Genomic DNA, 13,176 nt, shown 5'->3' on the forward strand with positions numbered 1-13,176 from the left:
TCCCAGCGCCCCGATTCGAGCATCCAAACCCAGCGCGGATGCAGGGACGGGGCGAGGCGGGAGCGGAGGAGCCCACTTACGGGGGGCCGGGGGCTCCGGGGTGCGGGGGGGGCTCAGTCTTTCCGTAGCTACTGAAGACTTGGAGGTATTTTGGGAGCCGTGTCGCTCCTCGTGTGTTTTCATGCAGCATCCAAAGACCGGGGAAGGCGGGGGGAGGCTCAGATCTTGCTGTTCTCCAGGTGCGAGTCGATGTGCTTCACCAGGGCATCGTCCGGGTAGCCGATGGGGAAGGCCAGCTGGCACAGCGGGCAGCTCCGCACCTCCGAGTCCACCGTCTCCAGCAGCAGCTGCGGGGGCACAGTGCGGCGCTGAACCCACCGCCCATTCCCCGTGGGGGCCATGTCCCCCCCCCCGCTCCTTCCCAGCACCCTCCTGCCGCCGGGTGCGGGCTGGGATGCCACGCGGCCGGTCAGAGATGGGGAAACTGAGGCACGCTGCGGGGCGATCGCCCTGCCTGCATGGTGGTGGGGTTCCCTTGCCTCTTCCCCCCCCCTCAACCCACTGCCAGACATCCCCGGGGGGGTCCCGCTTACATTGATCGAGGGCCAGGACTGGGCGTGCTCCCCCCGGGCGTAGGCAGCGGCCGTCCGGTGCACGGCGTCGGCGTCGGGGAAGCCGGCGCAGAAGGAGGCGCAGCGGATGGCCCCCGCCTCGGGGCTGGGGGGGCTGGGGAGCGCCCACTCCTCTTCATCCGACGATTGCTTCTCGAAACGCACGTGCTCCTCGAAGGGCTCGCGGGCGCTCAGGGGGGCCCCCGCACCCCCCAGGTACACCTCGCCGTAGGGCCGGTGCTTGGGGAGCGTCGAGGCTTCGGGCTGGAGCCAGAGCGAGCGGCTCTGCTGGTACAGGGCCACGTTGCTCACCTCCGAGTAGCTGCGGCGGCCCTGGAAGCCGGCTTTGATATGGCGGCTGGAGGGTTTGGCATAGCCCAGCTCCATCCTCTCGCCGGGGAGCCGGTGTGGTGATGCCGATGCCGGGGACGGGCAGGCTGGTGGGGCCGGGGACCGGCGCTGCTGGGCGGGCGACTGGCTGGAGGGGGGCACCGGGGACCGGCGCTGCTGGGCAGGGGACTGGCAGGGGCCGGGGGCTGGCGAGCGGCGCTGCTGGGCCGGTGACTGGCTGGGGGGTCCCGGTGAACGTCGTTGCAGGGCTGGCGATTGGCACTGGGGTGCTGGCGAACGCCCCGGGGGAGCGGGCGAGGGGCACTGCGGGGCGGGCGAGCGACGCTGCTGTGCTGGGGAATGGCACTGGGACAGCGGGGAGTGGCGCTGGCCTGCAAAGCAAAACGGGGAGGGGAGCACAGAAAATACCCCCCATCAGCTTGGCGGCACAGAAAATACCCCTTGTCACCCGTGTGCATCCTGGACGGATGGGGGGGGATGTGGCCGTGGGGACCCCCAGTGGGAGGGATGCTCCCTGGGATGGATACACGCAGGAGCTCAGCACCGGCCAGAGGATGAGGGCAGCCAGCACGGTCTCCCCATTTTTTGCATCCCAGGCGTGGGGTGCAGCCCCCCCGGCCCCCCCTTACCGCCGTTGAGGCTCTTCTCCTGCAGCAGGGCGCGGAGGATTTGGCTCTGCAGGGAGCTGAGGTTCCGCAGGCGGCACAGCTCCTCCGTCAGCTCCGTGTAGGCCAGCGCCAGGTTCACCCTGCGGCGGGGACGAAGCGTCACCGAGGGCGAAGCAGCCCCCGTCCCCCCTGGCTGGGGTGGGGTGGGGGGCCCTGCCATGGGGTGCTGTGGGGGGCACCCAAAACTAACCCAAATTCAGGTTTTTAACTCAAAAGGAAAAAGTTGTGGCCGTGCACTGCCTGGCACCGTACCCGCCGCCGCCCCGTGCACCGGGAGCAGCCGGGAGGTGGGTGCTGCGCTCCCCCCCCCCAGCTCTCAGAGGCCCTGACAAAGTCATCAATTCTGCCCCAACTTCGGTGTCGCTTTTCAAAACCATATTCTCTGCGGTGATGCGAAGGGAGAAGCCGTCTCCCGAGGGCCCCGCGGGGCTGGGGGCTCGATGCGTCCTCCTGCGCCGCGCGCGGAGAGTTCAACTGAGCCGTTGTGACACCCCGGGGACCCGGGAGACGCCGCTCGTAACAGCAGCCGACAGGTCTGCCCCTGCCCGCCCTCCTGTCATCTCATCGCGGGGGGGAAGAAAAGAAGAAAAAGAAAAGAAGAAGAAAAAAAAAAAAGGAGAGAAAAAGAAAAGAAGAAAAAAAAAAAGAAAAAGAAGAGAAAAGAAGAAAGAAAAAGAAAAGGAGAAAAAGCAGAAAAAGCAGAAAAAGAAAAGGAGAAAAAGAAGAAAAAGAAAAGAAGAAAAAGAAAGTAAGAAAAAACAAAGAGAGAAAAAGAAGGAAAAGAAAGGAAGAAAAAAGAGAAAAAGAAGAAACGAGAGAAAGAGAGAAAGAGAAAAGAAAGTGAAAAAGAAAGAGAGAAAGACGTTTCCCCAGCCGGGTCCCCATGTCACGTCCCCAGAGTCCCCATGGCCCTGCCAGGGTGGCGCCGAGGACACGAGCACCCAGGGGCACCCCCAGACACAGCTGCCCCCGAGACCCCCCCACCCATGGCCCCACCAGCTCCCACCTCTCCTGCCTCAGTTTCCCCTCTGTGGCCCATCGTGGGCACCCAGCTCCCTGCCCGGGACCCCGGCACAGAGGCTGTGGCCACTCCTCAAAGCAGGGGGGGGCCCGGCTCCCCCAGCCCCGCCACGGGATTTTGGCCGCTCCCACGGGGGCCACCCCAGCCCCCCCCCGAAGTCACGCTGAGGCGCAGGGAGGAAGCGCCAAAACCGCAGCGCCGGGGTGGAGGAGCGAGCAGTGTCGGGGGGGGGGACACACACAAGCAGCCCCTGACCCCCACCCAGGGCACCCTGCTGGGACCCCTGCCTGCACGGGAGGGGAAGGCAGGGACCTGCCCCGTGGGTCCCTCCTGCAGCTGGGGGGTCTGCGAGCCTTTTCGGGAGGTTTGGTGCCAGGGTGGGGGAAATGTGTGTGGGGGGGGTCTTGGTACCTCCCACCCCCCCCAAAAAAAGCTCTGTTTCAGGGCAAACTGTGGGTTTTTGATACGCAACTGCAGATAAGCTGTCAGAACAAAACAGCCGCCGAAAACCCGGCTGCCTACGCCTGCCCGGCTGCCGAAAGCACCGTGGAGCATCACCGGCCCCCCCGGCCCTGGCAGGACGACCAACACCGCGTCCCCTCCTCGTCCCCGGTCACAGATGCTGTGGCCAGGGGAGTCGGGGTGGGGGGGACAGCGGGGCTGCCAAGCATGGTTGAGACCCTCCCCACCACCTGGGGACCACCAAAGTGAGGGGCTGGGGATATGTGGGGTTGCTGGGGTGCAATGTGTCCCTCCCTAAAAGCACCCAGTGGGGGGGTACCAGACCCAGACCCAGCCGGGGGGGGCAGCGGCACGGCCTCGCCAGCAGCCTTTAGGCAAATGATACCCATTTTACCCCGGTAAAATTAATCCGTGGTGCTGGCCAGGGTGCAGACCCCCCTCCCTGGGTGGGGGGACAGCGGCGAGGGGGGAGGAAGGGACCTCGAGCGAGTCACACCCGATAAACAAGAAGCCGGCGAAGACTGAAATAAAAGCAGGAACCGCAGGCGTAGCTGCCATCGCCGGCGGGCTGGGGGGGAGCGAGGGCTTGGGGGGGGGGGGCCGGGCACGACCCCAGCAGCTGCTCGGCCCCGCTTTGCCGCAGGATCAGGGTGGGGGGAGCCGGGGAGGGGAGCAGGGATGTCCCAGCACAGGCAGCGAAGCATCGGTGGCAAAGGAGGCGGCGAGCACGAACCATGGGTGCAAGGTTCATTAAAACCCACAAAATCCCACCAAAAACGCACAGCAGGAGGGCAGCCGGAGGGCACGGGGTTGGTGGGGGGGGGGAGGGTGCTCCGACCTGCCTGCACCCAACACCCCCAGCTTTTGGCACTGCGTCACCCCTGGATGTCGGCGGCGATGTCCTGGGGACGGATCCTGCAAAGCATTCCCCGGCCCTGCAGCTTTCCAGCACCCTCCATCCCCCAGCACCCCCCACCCTGCTTCCCCCAGATCTTTCCCCGTGATTTGGCTCCCAGCTTTTCCCCGGCCCCCTCCTGAGGAAGCGCAAGCGGGAACGGTCATGACCTCAGAAAGGACAAAAAAAAAAAGGACAAAACCCAGAAAAGAACCCCCCAAAAAAAGAGGGGGCCGGAGGGACCCCCGCCCCGCTCACGCCGCGGCGGCACGCTGACTAATTCGGCACAAGCCAGCCAGAAAAGTCACCCGGAGATAGAACGCACGGATAAGGCGCCTTTCACACCAAAAAAGTGGTGGAGAGGAGCGGGTTACAAAAAAGAGGCGTATTTACAAGAAAAGAGCGGGGAGGGAAAGGCTGTGCCCGGGGAGGGGGGGGAAGGTGCCCCCAGACCCGGGGGTGAGGGGTGCGGAGCCAGCCCTGCCTCAGTTTCCCCACCCCAACCTGGGGAAATCGGGCTTAAAAACAAAGTGGGTTTGGGAAACGTTAATCCATAAATTTGGAGTTTTATTTCCCAGTAGGGGCTGGATACTGATGGGGAGAGGGGGACCCGCTGCGGGAGGGACGGCACGGGCGGCCGAGCTCAGCTCTCCCAGCCACGTCGGGGCTGAGCTTTGCGAAAAATAAAGTGAATTAAGGGGGGGAAGTGTGGGGAGGGACCCCCCGGGATGCGTGGCGGAGAGATGGGGTGGCAGCCGCCCGGCCACAGCTCCCAGGGATGCCAGCGCGGATGCAGCCGCCCCGCCCCGAGCCCCACGCGCTGATTTACACCGGGGAGACAAGAAACAGCAAAAGCATCCAACACGTCGGGAAAAGGGAGGGGGGAACCCCCCACCCACCCAATACCCCGGCACCTTCCCAGCCCAGTGCCAGGCGAAACCCCCGCGCGTCACCTTTTATCTGTCCACAGCTTGGCACAGGCTGCCAGCCCCGGCGCAGCCCGACGTGCCCGGGGGAGCCGCAATGCCAGCCCGGTGCGTCCTGCCCGGCACCGCGGTATGGGGGGGAACAGGGGTGCGAAGTCCCGCTGCCGCGGCCTCGCAAGCACCGGCTGCGGTGGGGACACGTGCGCGAGGCTGAAGCGGCGAGGAGAGCAGGGTAACGAGGCCGCTGCCTAATTAAATGGGTTACAGACGGCTGCTTTTAGGGAAAGTCTCAGCACCGGCACAGAGCCGCTTTGCACACCCCCATGCCGGGGTCAGCCCCGGGGAGGGTTTAGGGGTCCGGCTGTGGGAAGCAGCCCCTGCCCCGGCACAGCCGCGCAGCCTCCCCTCGGCTCGCCTCAGCCCTCCCCGGACTTGGGGGTGTCTTGGCCCAAACCTGGGGTGCTCAGTCCCTGTCCCAGCACCACACAGCACCCCCGGGGTGCCCCGATGGAGCCCCCAGAGCTCACGGCTGCAGCGAGGGGGAGGCCAGGAGGAGGGACTCCCGGCACCGGCACCGCGACGGCTCCACATCGGTTATGCCATTGCAAAAAACGAATGCTACCGGCAGGGTTTGGTGCGGAGCCGGAGGGAGCTGGAGAAGGGGCAGCCAGCGGCCCCGAGCAGCCCGGACATGCTCCTGGTGCTGCCCGGTGCAGCCAGGCCGGCATCCCGCAGCCTGGCACGGCTGCATGGCACGGCTTGGTGCTGCACGGTGCTGCACGGTGCTGTGCGGTGCTGCACGGCAGCCACAAGCCGTCAGTGCCCTCTGGAGGCAGCGGCACACTCGCCGAGCCCGCACTGCCTGTACGGTGCCGGACTGCGGCCACCCTGCACCTGGAGCCCAGTTCAACTCCAAACTCCCGGGGTGCAGCGGGTGCTTTTGGGGTGCAGGGTCCCACCTGCCTGCAGCACTTCAATGGGGGGAAGCCCCCGGGGACCCTGCCCAAAGGGATGTCCCGTCCCCCCAGGACACCCTGAACAAGAAGCCCAGTGGTGCCCCAGCAGAGACCCCCGTGCACCCCCACCCCTCCCTGCCAGGGTGGGGACCCCCCCACCACAGCCCAGCCCTCACCCCAGTCCACCCCCGGCACTTACTGGTCGTCGCCCACCTTCTTCACCCAGGCCATGTCCCGCTCCGACTGGTCCTGGGGAGAGCAGACATCCCGTCAGCACCCGGACCCCCACCCACCGGGGATGGGGGGTGGTCCCGCACGGCCGGACCCTGCCCCGTACCTGCTCCCGGGTGTCCTGCAGGTGCTTCAGCTCCGCCTGCAGCCGCTCGCACTCGGCCTTGAGATGCTCCTCGCGGTGCTGGGCGCGCTGGGTCTCCTGCCGCGCCGCCTCCAGCTCGGCCTCCAGCCGCCCCGCCGCCTCCAGCCCCCGGCTCTGCCAGCCCCCGGCACGCTCCAGCACTGCGGGCAGGGCACGGCTCAGCCCCCCGCACGGAGCCCGGGCTGCCCCGCCGGGGCGGGGGGGCTCCCGTGGGGCAGGGAGGGGGGCAGCTCACCGTGGGTCAGGCCGGGGTTGGGGTGCAGGGCGAGGAAAGGCACCTCCTGGCCCGGCAGCGGGGCGCCCAGCCCGGGGAAGGTGCTGCCGTCGCGCTGCCGCAGCTGCTGCTCCAGGCTCCGGATGCGGCTCAGGTGCGTCTCCACCAGCGCCCGCTGCCCGGGGAGAGGGCTGAGCCCCGCTGGCACCGCACCCCCTCCCCGGGCCTCATCCTGCCGCGCCCCGGCAGACCCGGCGCTCGGCGTCCCCGTGGAGCTGGTGGCCGTCGTGGCAGGGTGATTGGGGGGGGGGGGGGGGATCTGTCCCCAGCACAGAAGAGGGTGGCACGGTGGGGGTGGCCCCCCCGGCTGGCAGAGCATCATGTCGGATGGGGCGGGGGAAGCCGGGGGTGCCCGGCTGATCCTGAGCACACGGCGCCAGGAGAGGGCCACGCACCGCGCTGGAGCCGGGAGCATCCCTTGGCAGGGCGGGAGTGGGAAGAGACAGGGATAAAGCCGAGCCCTGTGCATCGCTACAACCCCCAACGTGGCCATAACGGGGGCGAGCAGCCACGGCCCCCCCGCCCTGCGTTCCCACCGAGTCCCGGCGGTGGCACCAGTAGCCCCGTGGGATGGAGAAGCCATTTGCCCAGCTGCTGCCGTGGAGAGGGGAAGGGGACCCCCATGTCCCCAGGCACTGGTCCCCACCAGCACCCACCATCTCTCCCAGCTCGGTCTCCAGGTCAGCCTTCTCCACGCAGAGCTTCTCGTAGGCCTGGATCATCTCCTCCAGCTGCTCCTCCCGCTCTTTGCTCTTCTGCAGCTGCCGGGGAGGCAGGCGGGGGTGGGTGGGCAGCTCGGGGACCCCCCGCGTCCCCCGGCCCCGCCGGCCCTGCTCACCTCGTGCTGGAACTGGTTGAGCTGCTGCTGCAGCGACGCCTTCTCGCTCTTGAGCAGCGACGTCTCCTTGGCCTCGTAGAGGGAGAAGATGTGCTCCTCCCCGAACTCGCCGATCAGCGGGTACTGCGGCCGTGGGGCAGAGGCATCAGCGGGGACCCCCGGTCCGTGCCCCCCGCCCCCCCGGCCCCCCCTGGCCCCTCACCTTGACCTCGTACATCTTGAGCCGGCGCTTGAGCGTGGAGTTCTCCCTCTCCAGCCCCGTCAGCCGGTTCTTGATGTCGTCGTAAGCGGTGATGAGGGCGAAGTGGGAGGCCGAGCACATCTCGCCCGAGAGGTCGGTGTTGGGGCTGTCGAGCCAGTCCTCGTCCGGCCCCAGCGCCTCCTGCGTCAGGATGCTGATGTCGTCCTCGAACATGGAGTCCATGTCCTGCCTGGGGGGGGACAGACGGACAGACAGCCGCCGGTGACCCTGCAGCCTTGCTCCCTGGGCGAAGCGGGGATGAACGCAGCCGGGGGCAGCCCGAAGCCCCTGGAGCAGGCTGGGCTGCGGGGACACTGGGTGCAGGATCCGGCCTGGGGCAGGGGGAGCTGTGGATCAGCCCCCCCCGAGTGCAGCCGGGTCCTGGGGGCAGAGCGGGGTCTGCAGGAGCTCGGCGTGTCCCAGGGGCAAAGGGCGATGGAGGAAGGACGGTCCCGGGAGCCACCACCGGCAGCAGCTCCAAGGCCGCAGCATCCCCCGGGGTGGCGGGGGGACACCGGCCAGGGGGAAGTGGGGGGACAGGGGTCCTGGCAGCCCCCACAACAGGGGCTGTCACCACCAGAAACAAGGGTGGGAGCCGGGGCGGCAGAGAGCATCCCCGGCAGAGCAGCCCCGGGGGGACGCGGTGACTTTCCCCACGTCCCCACGGGAGCAAGCGCCAGAAATAGCGGCCGGTGCCGCTACCTCCCACCCCGCGCCGCACGCGAGCTGCTTCCCGCCCTCCCACGCCTCCGCGGCGGCACGCAGCCCGCACCGTGCCCTATATACCGGCACTGCCGCTCACCCCCGGGGAGCCACCTGCCTCATGGCACGGCCCCCGAACCGGCCCCGGGGCGGGGGGCCTTATCCTGCCCATCCTGCTCCTCCTACGGGCCAGTGAAGCAGGATTTGTCCCCGGTCGAGGATTTTGAGTGGTCGAGGCTCCCAAAAGCCACTGCCACCAGCAGCTCTCCCAAAAGCCGCTGCCACCAGCAGCTCTCCCAAAAGCCGCTGCCACCAGCAGCTCTACCACAGCTCTCCAGCCGTTTGGCACAGCCGGCCTGGCGGGGAAAATGCGCCTCGAGCCGGCGAGGAGGCAGTGACTGCGGTGCTGAGCCCCAGCACCCACACACGGTGCTCTGGCACTGTCCTCCCGTCCTGGCCGGGGACCCCGCGGGCACCGGGGTGGCTGCTGGCCGCGCAGCATCGCTGGCTCGGGCAGACATCTGGGAGCTGCTGCCACCCAAATAATTCATAGCACAAAGCCGGGAGAGGGAGACGATAGCTGCAGGGTGACGGCAGGGGACAGCCCAGCCCCCCCAAGCTGCTGCTGGAGCTGGGGACCAGACCAGCCCCGCTGGCACCCCCAGCCCCGCTCTGCCCCGGGAGGCAGACCCCCCCCCGGCTGCTCCCGCAGCCCCAGCACGGTCAGGGTCAGGCAGTCGTGGGCTGCCCCAGCGTTTTGCAGCCTCCACTGGGATGAGGAGCACGAAACACAGACAAACCCCCCAGCACCGTGACCCCTCCTCTGTCCCCCCCGGGAGGGCTTTAAATCCACCCCCACGGGGCAGCGATGGAGGGGCCAGGGCACCCAGGATCCACCTCCGCTCAGGCAGGGAGGGCACCGTCACCATCCCCCATGGGGAAACTAAGGCACCCCCATAAGCCAAGACAAGACTCCCCAAGCTCCTGGTGACCCCCTCAAAACAAGACCCCAGGAGTCCTGGGTCATGGGGCCAGTGGGTGCCCAGACCCCTGCCTGGGCCCTGCTTGGGGGTCCTGGGGGCACCTTGCAGGGGGGAGGGGGAGGCCCCAGTGCCGAGCAGGGACGGGACCCTCTCCCTCCCCGACACACAGGGCCTGGCAGCAGCTCTGCACCCACAGCCTGGCCCTGCTGCTCCCCAAACTGTGCCTCAGTTTCCCCATTTGTACCGTACTGTGGCACTTGCCTTGCAGCGGGCCCCGGGCGCGGGGCGAGGCGGTGCGGGCTGGGCAGGGCTGCGGCGCAGGCACGCGTGTCTCAGGCGTCGGCAGCGCAGGCAGGGAGCCGCAGCGGGCTGGCGCTCAGGAGATCAGCCACGAGAGGGTCAGCGGGAGATGGTGGCGCTGTCATTAGGCTCCAGGGGCAACAGCGGAGGTCCCCACGGCACCGCACCAGCTACGCTCCCTCCACGTTCCCAGCAGTCAGCCCCTCCTCGAGGCCTATAAATGCCTTTAAAAAGAGCGAAAATGGGGCTGCAGCTCCCCAGCACTGGGACGCTGCGGGAGGGCTCAGCCGGCAAGCGGCAGCTCACCGCCCCGGTGCGCCGGCGGGGATGGGAACGAGCTGTGCCAGGCAGCGGATGCCGCCGGGCTCCGGGCACCTGGCTGGCATTTGGGGAGAGGCACCACGCAGCTGCCTGGCCCCCCGACACGGCCCCACTTGGGGGTTTTGGGAGGATGCGCTCGGTGGGACCGAGCTCCAGCACAGCCCCCAGCCCCGAGCCTCGGGGGGCTGTGCCCGGTGCAAGCCCCCTCCTCATTGCTGTAACGTCCCTGGGTGCTTTCCCGCTGCCTGGGGTGGGAAGCGCGGGGGGCCGGGGGGGCTGGCGGAGGCCAGGACATGGTGCCACTGCTACAGCCCCGAGTGAACGTAGACGGGCTGCGAACCTGCGTGTAAACCTGCTTGCAGAGGGGCCCGGGAGCGAGCGTGCCCGGGAGCGGGGCCCGGGCAGGCGGATGAGCCCGGGGGGGGGTCGCAGGCACCGGCGGGCGGGGCGGGAGGCGGGGGGGCCGGCCTGCGGCGGCCCCGGTACCTCCGGTAAACCCTCCCCGTGCACCCCCCGCCCGGCCCGGTGCCGCCCGCCCCTCCTGCGCCCAGCCCGGTGCCGCACGGCGCCGGGGGTCGCCGGGCAGGGGATGGGGTCGGGGATGCAGGAGGGGCCCGGGGCGGAGCCGGGGACGGAGCCGGGGATGGGGATGGAGCCGGGGGCGAGGGTGGCGGGGGGAGATGGGGACGCGATGGGGTCGGAGGAGGCAGGCCCGGGGAGGGCGGGGGCAGCCCGGTTCCCCCCGGCCCCGGCCCCGGCCCCGGCCCCGCACTCACCAGCGATGCGATGCGATGCGGCAGCGCCCGCCGGGATGCGGCTCCTTCCCCGCCCCGGTCGGTCTCGGTGTCGATCCCGCTGCCGACCGCCCCCACCGCAGCCCCGGCCCCGGCCGCCGTTTCTTCCGCTCCGGAGACACCGCGAAACCACGTGGGCACCGGGCGGCCGCCAGCCCCTCCCCCCGCCACGCGCCGGTGCCGCCCCCGGGGCTGCCCCCCCCCGCCCCGGGGCATGGCGGGTCCCCGGGATGCTCCCGGGGTGGGGGGGGACACGCTGCCCCGGACCCCCGCCCCGCTGCAGCCCCCCCCGGAGCCGCCACCCCCTGCCCTGCCCCGGGGGGGGGACGGGACACCGGACCCCAGCCCCCTCCTGCGGCCGGGGGACGCCCCCCCAGCCGGGCTGACCCCGGCGCCGGGGGGGCTTCTCCCTTGCCGGGGGCGATGGCAGAGCAGCACGGCAGCCACACGCCGTGGGGGCTGGGCTCGCCTCCCGCCCCCCCCCCCGAGAACATTTTATTCCCTGAATTGTTCTCTCAGAGCCGCTTCCATTATGGAATTACATTTTTTTCCCTTTGCTGCACAGGGTTATTAATAGCTGCTCTCTTTTCGCTGGTGCCGCTGCCGCCGGGGGCTCCAGCGGCGAGTCCCGTGCTCCGGGGGACAGACCCCGGCGGGGGGACCGCTGCCAGCCCGGTGCCCGCAGACCCCGAGGCCTGGACGGACAGACCCACGGCACTGGCTGGCCCCGACAGTACCAGCGTCCCTGCCAAGGCCTCGTTCCCCCCCACCGGAGGAGCTGGGGGGGGGAAGTGGAGCCCCAGGGATGGTGACCAGGGGGGGCTTCGCTCCTGCCTGGGCACTGGCAGCAGAGCCCATCCGGGAGATGCCAGCATGGTGCGATCCGGCGTCCCGGCCATCTGCCTCCATCACGCGACAGCTCGTGCCGGGCTGGGGGAAAAGGTGTCGGTGCAAAACCAGGCAAAGACGACGCTTGGCTTCACCCAGCCCCTCTCCCCCCTTGGAGACCCAAAGGGAGCGAAGCCTCCGGCCGAGGAGCTCCCACGGGGCCCCCGTCCTAGACCCCCCTTCCCGGCGCTATGTTTAGCGCAGCTGTATCATCGCTTGGATGGAGCCTGGGCTGCGCCGGGAGAGCGCGGCGGTGATTCAGCGCGCGGAGCCTCACCGCCGGAGAGGGGCCGTCGGCGGTGCGGCTGGACCCCCGCCCGCCCCAGGTTGGCATCGGGGGGTTACTGCCCATGGGATGCCAAGGTGCCGGGCGATTCCCGTGGCTGGAGCAGGAGCCAGGCGCTGCACCGGGGGTTTCTGAGCCGAAAACACAACGTGAGGCCCAGGAGGTTTCGGGAGGCCGATGCCAGGCGGGCACTGGGCTGCTCCGAGGCTTCGGCGAGCAAAGCGCGGCCGTTTCCGTCTGAATTCCTGCCAGGGAATCAGCGCGTTGCCTTCAGTGCATGGCCTGGAGGAATCAACAGATCTTGGGGGCTGGGGGGGTCGCAGGGCTGGTCTGGAAGGTGGGAGAGCACCAACAACGCCGGGGGGATCAAACGGGTGCGGGCAGGGGCAGGCAGGAGCCGCGGGGCCGGCTCTGCCGCAAACAGGGCCCTGAAAAAATCCCGAGTGCCAGCTCCGGCTTTGCTCACGCTGGCAGATTGCTGCAAAGCACTTTGAAGTGCAAATTAAGGTTTTCCATCAGGTTCGAAGTTAATTTTGACGCAAAGAAAACAGCACGGCCTCAACCCCGCGATGGAGGCAGGCGGCGTGCCGGGGATGGGCAGCCCGGCGGGGAGCAGCGGGCAGGGGGATGCGGTCCAACACCCCCCCAGGGGCTGCACGCAGGGGACAGGGCACAGAAGTTCACCGTGCATTAAGGTAAAGCCTTGCAGCCGCCCCGGGAGCTGTCGCAGGGTCGGCCGTGGAGAGGAGGAAGGCAGAGGGAGACTTTAGAGGCAGGAGGAGCGATTCAAGCTCCTGCGATCGTTGCCTGCCTAAGCCAGGCCCCGGGATTTGGGATCCCCGTTGCACCTCCACAGCCAACGCACCATCTGGGAGTGCAGGTACGGGCAGAGCCGGACCCAGCCCGGCCGCCCTGCGGGATGCTCTGCCCTTCCCCTGCGGTTTCCCCAGCAGCCGACCCACCGCCCCGGTGCAGCAGGGATGCCGGCGGTAGGAGCCGAGGGGAGCGCGGGGCATCCCCCCCTGCGGCCTTTTCTCCTCCTCCCAATAGTTTCTGCAAAGTTTTAAGCTGTGAGCACCATCAGGAAAGGTCTCCCCGACTGGCGGAGGTCCCTCGCCCACCCTCGCTGCTGCCTCTGAGGCGCTGGGGACCGGCCTCATCCTGCAAAGGGAAGATCACCCAATGGCAAGGGCAGGCTTGCAGCACCCCTGGACATTTGGGGTGCGGTGGTTGAGAGATGCAACGCCCAGAGTGACGGGAGCGGCTCTAAAGCTGCTTCTACA

The 13,176-nt window shown here is 68.7% G+C and overlaps 1 protein-coding gene across 1 annotated transcript; it reads right to left on the reverse strand.

The window, feature by feature from the left end:
* Positions 1-218: 218 nt before the first annotated feature.
* On the reverse strand, positions 219-7,802 carry TBKBP1 (TBK1 binding protein 1). Its single transcript, XM_075171506.1, has 9 exons — positions 7,581-7,802; positions 7,379-7,501; positions 7,197-7,301; positions 6,502-6,655; positions 6,228-6,406; positions 6,090-6,139; positions 1,592-1,710; positions 594-1,333; positions 219-347 (listed from the first exon to the last, which is right to left on the reverse strand). Exons 1-9 carry the CDS (start codon positions 7,800-7,802, stop codon positions 219-221), a joined length of 1,821 nt encoding a protein of 606 aa, XP_075027607.1.
* Between the last annotated feature and the right edge of the window lie 5,374 nt (positions 7,803-13,176).

The sequence above is a fragment of the Calonectris borealis genome, chromosome 22 (genome assembly GCF_964195595.1).
Source record: "Calonectris borealis chromosome 22, bCalBor7.hap1.2, whole genome shotgun sequence".
Taxonomy (NCBI): Eukaryota; Metazoa; Chordata; class Aves; order Procellariiformes; family Procellariidae; genus Calonectris; species Calonectris borealis.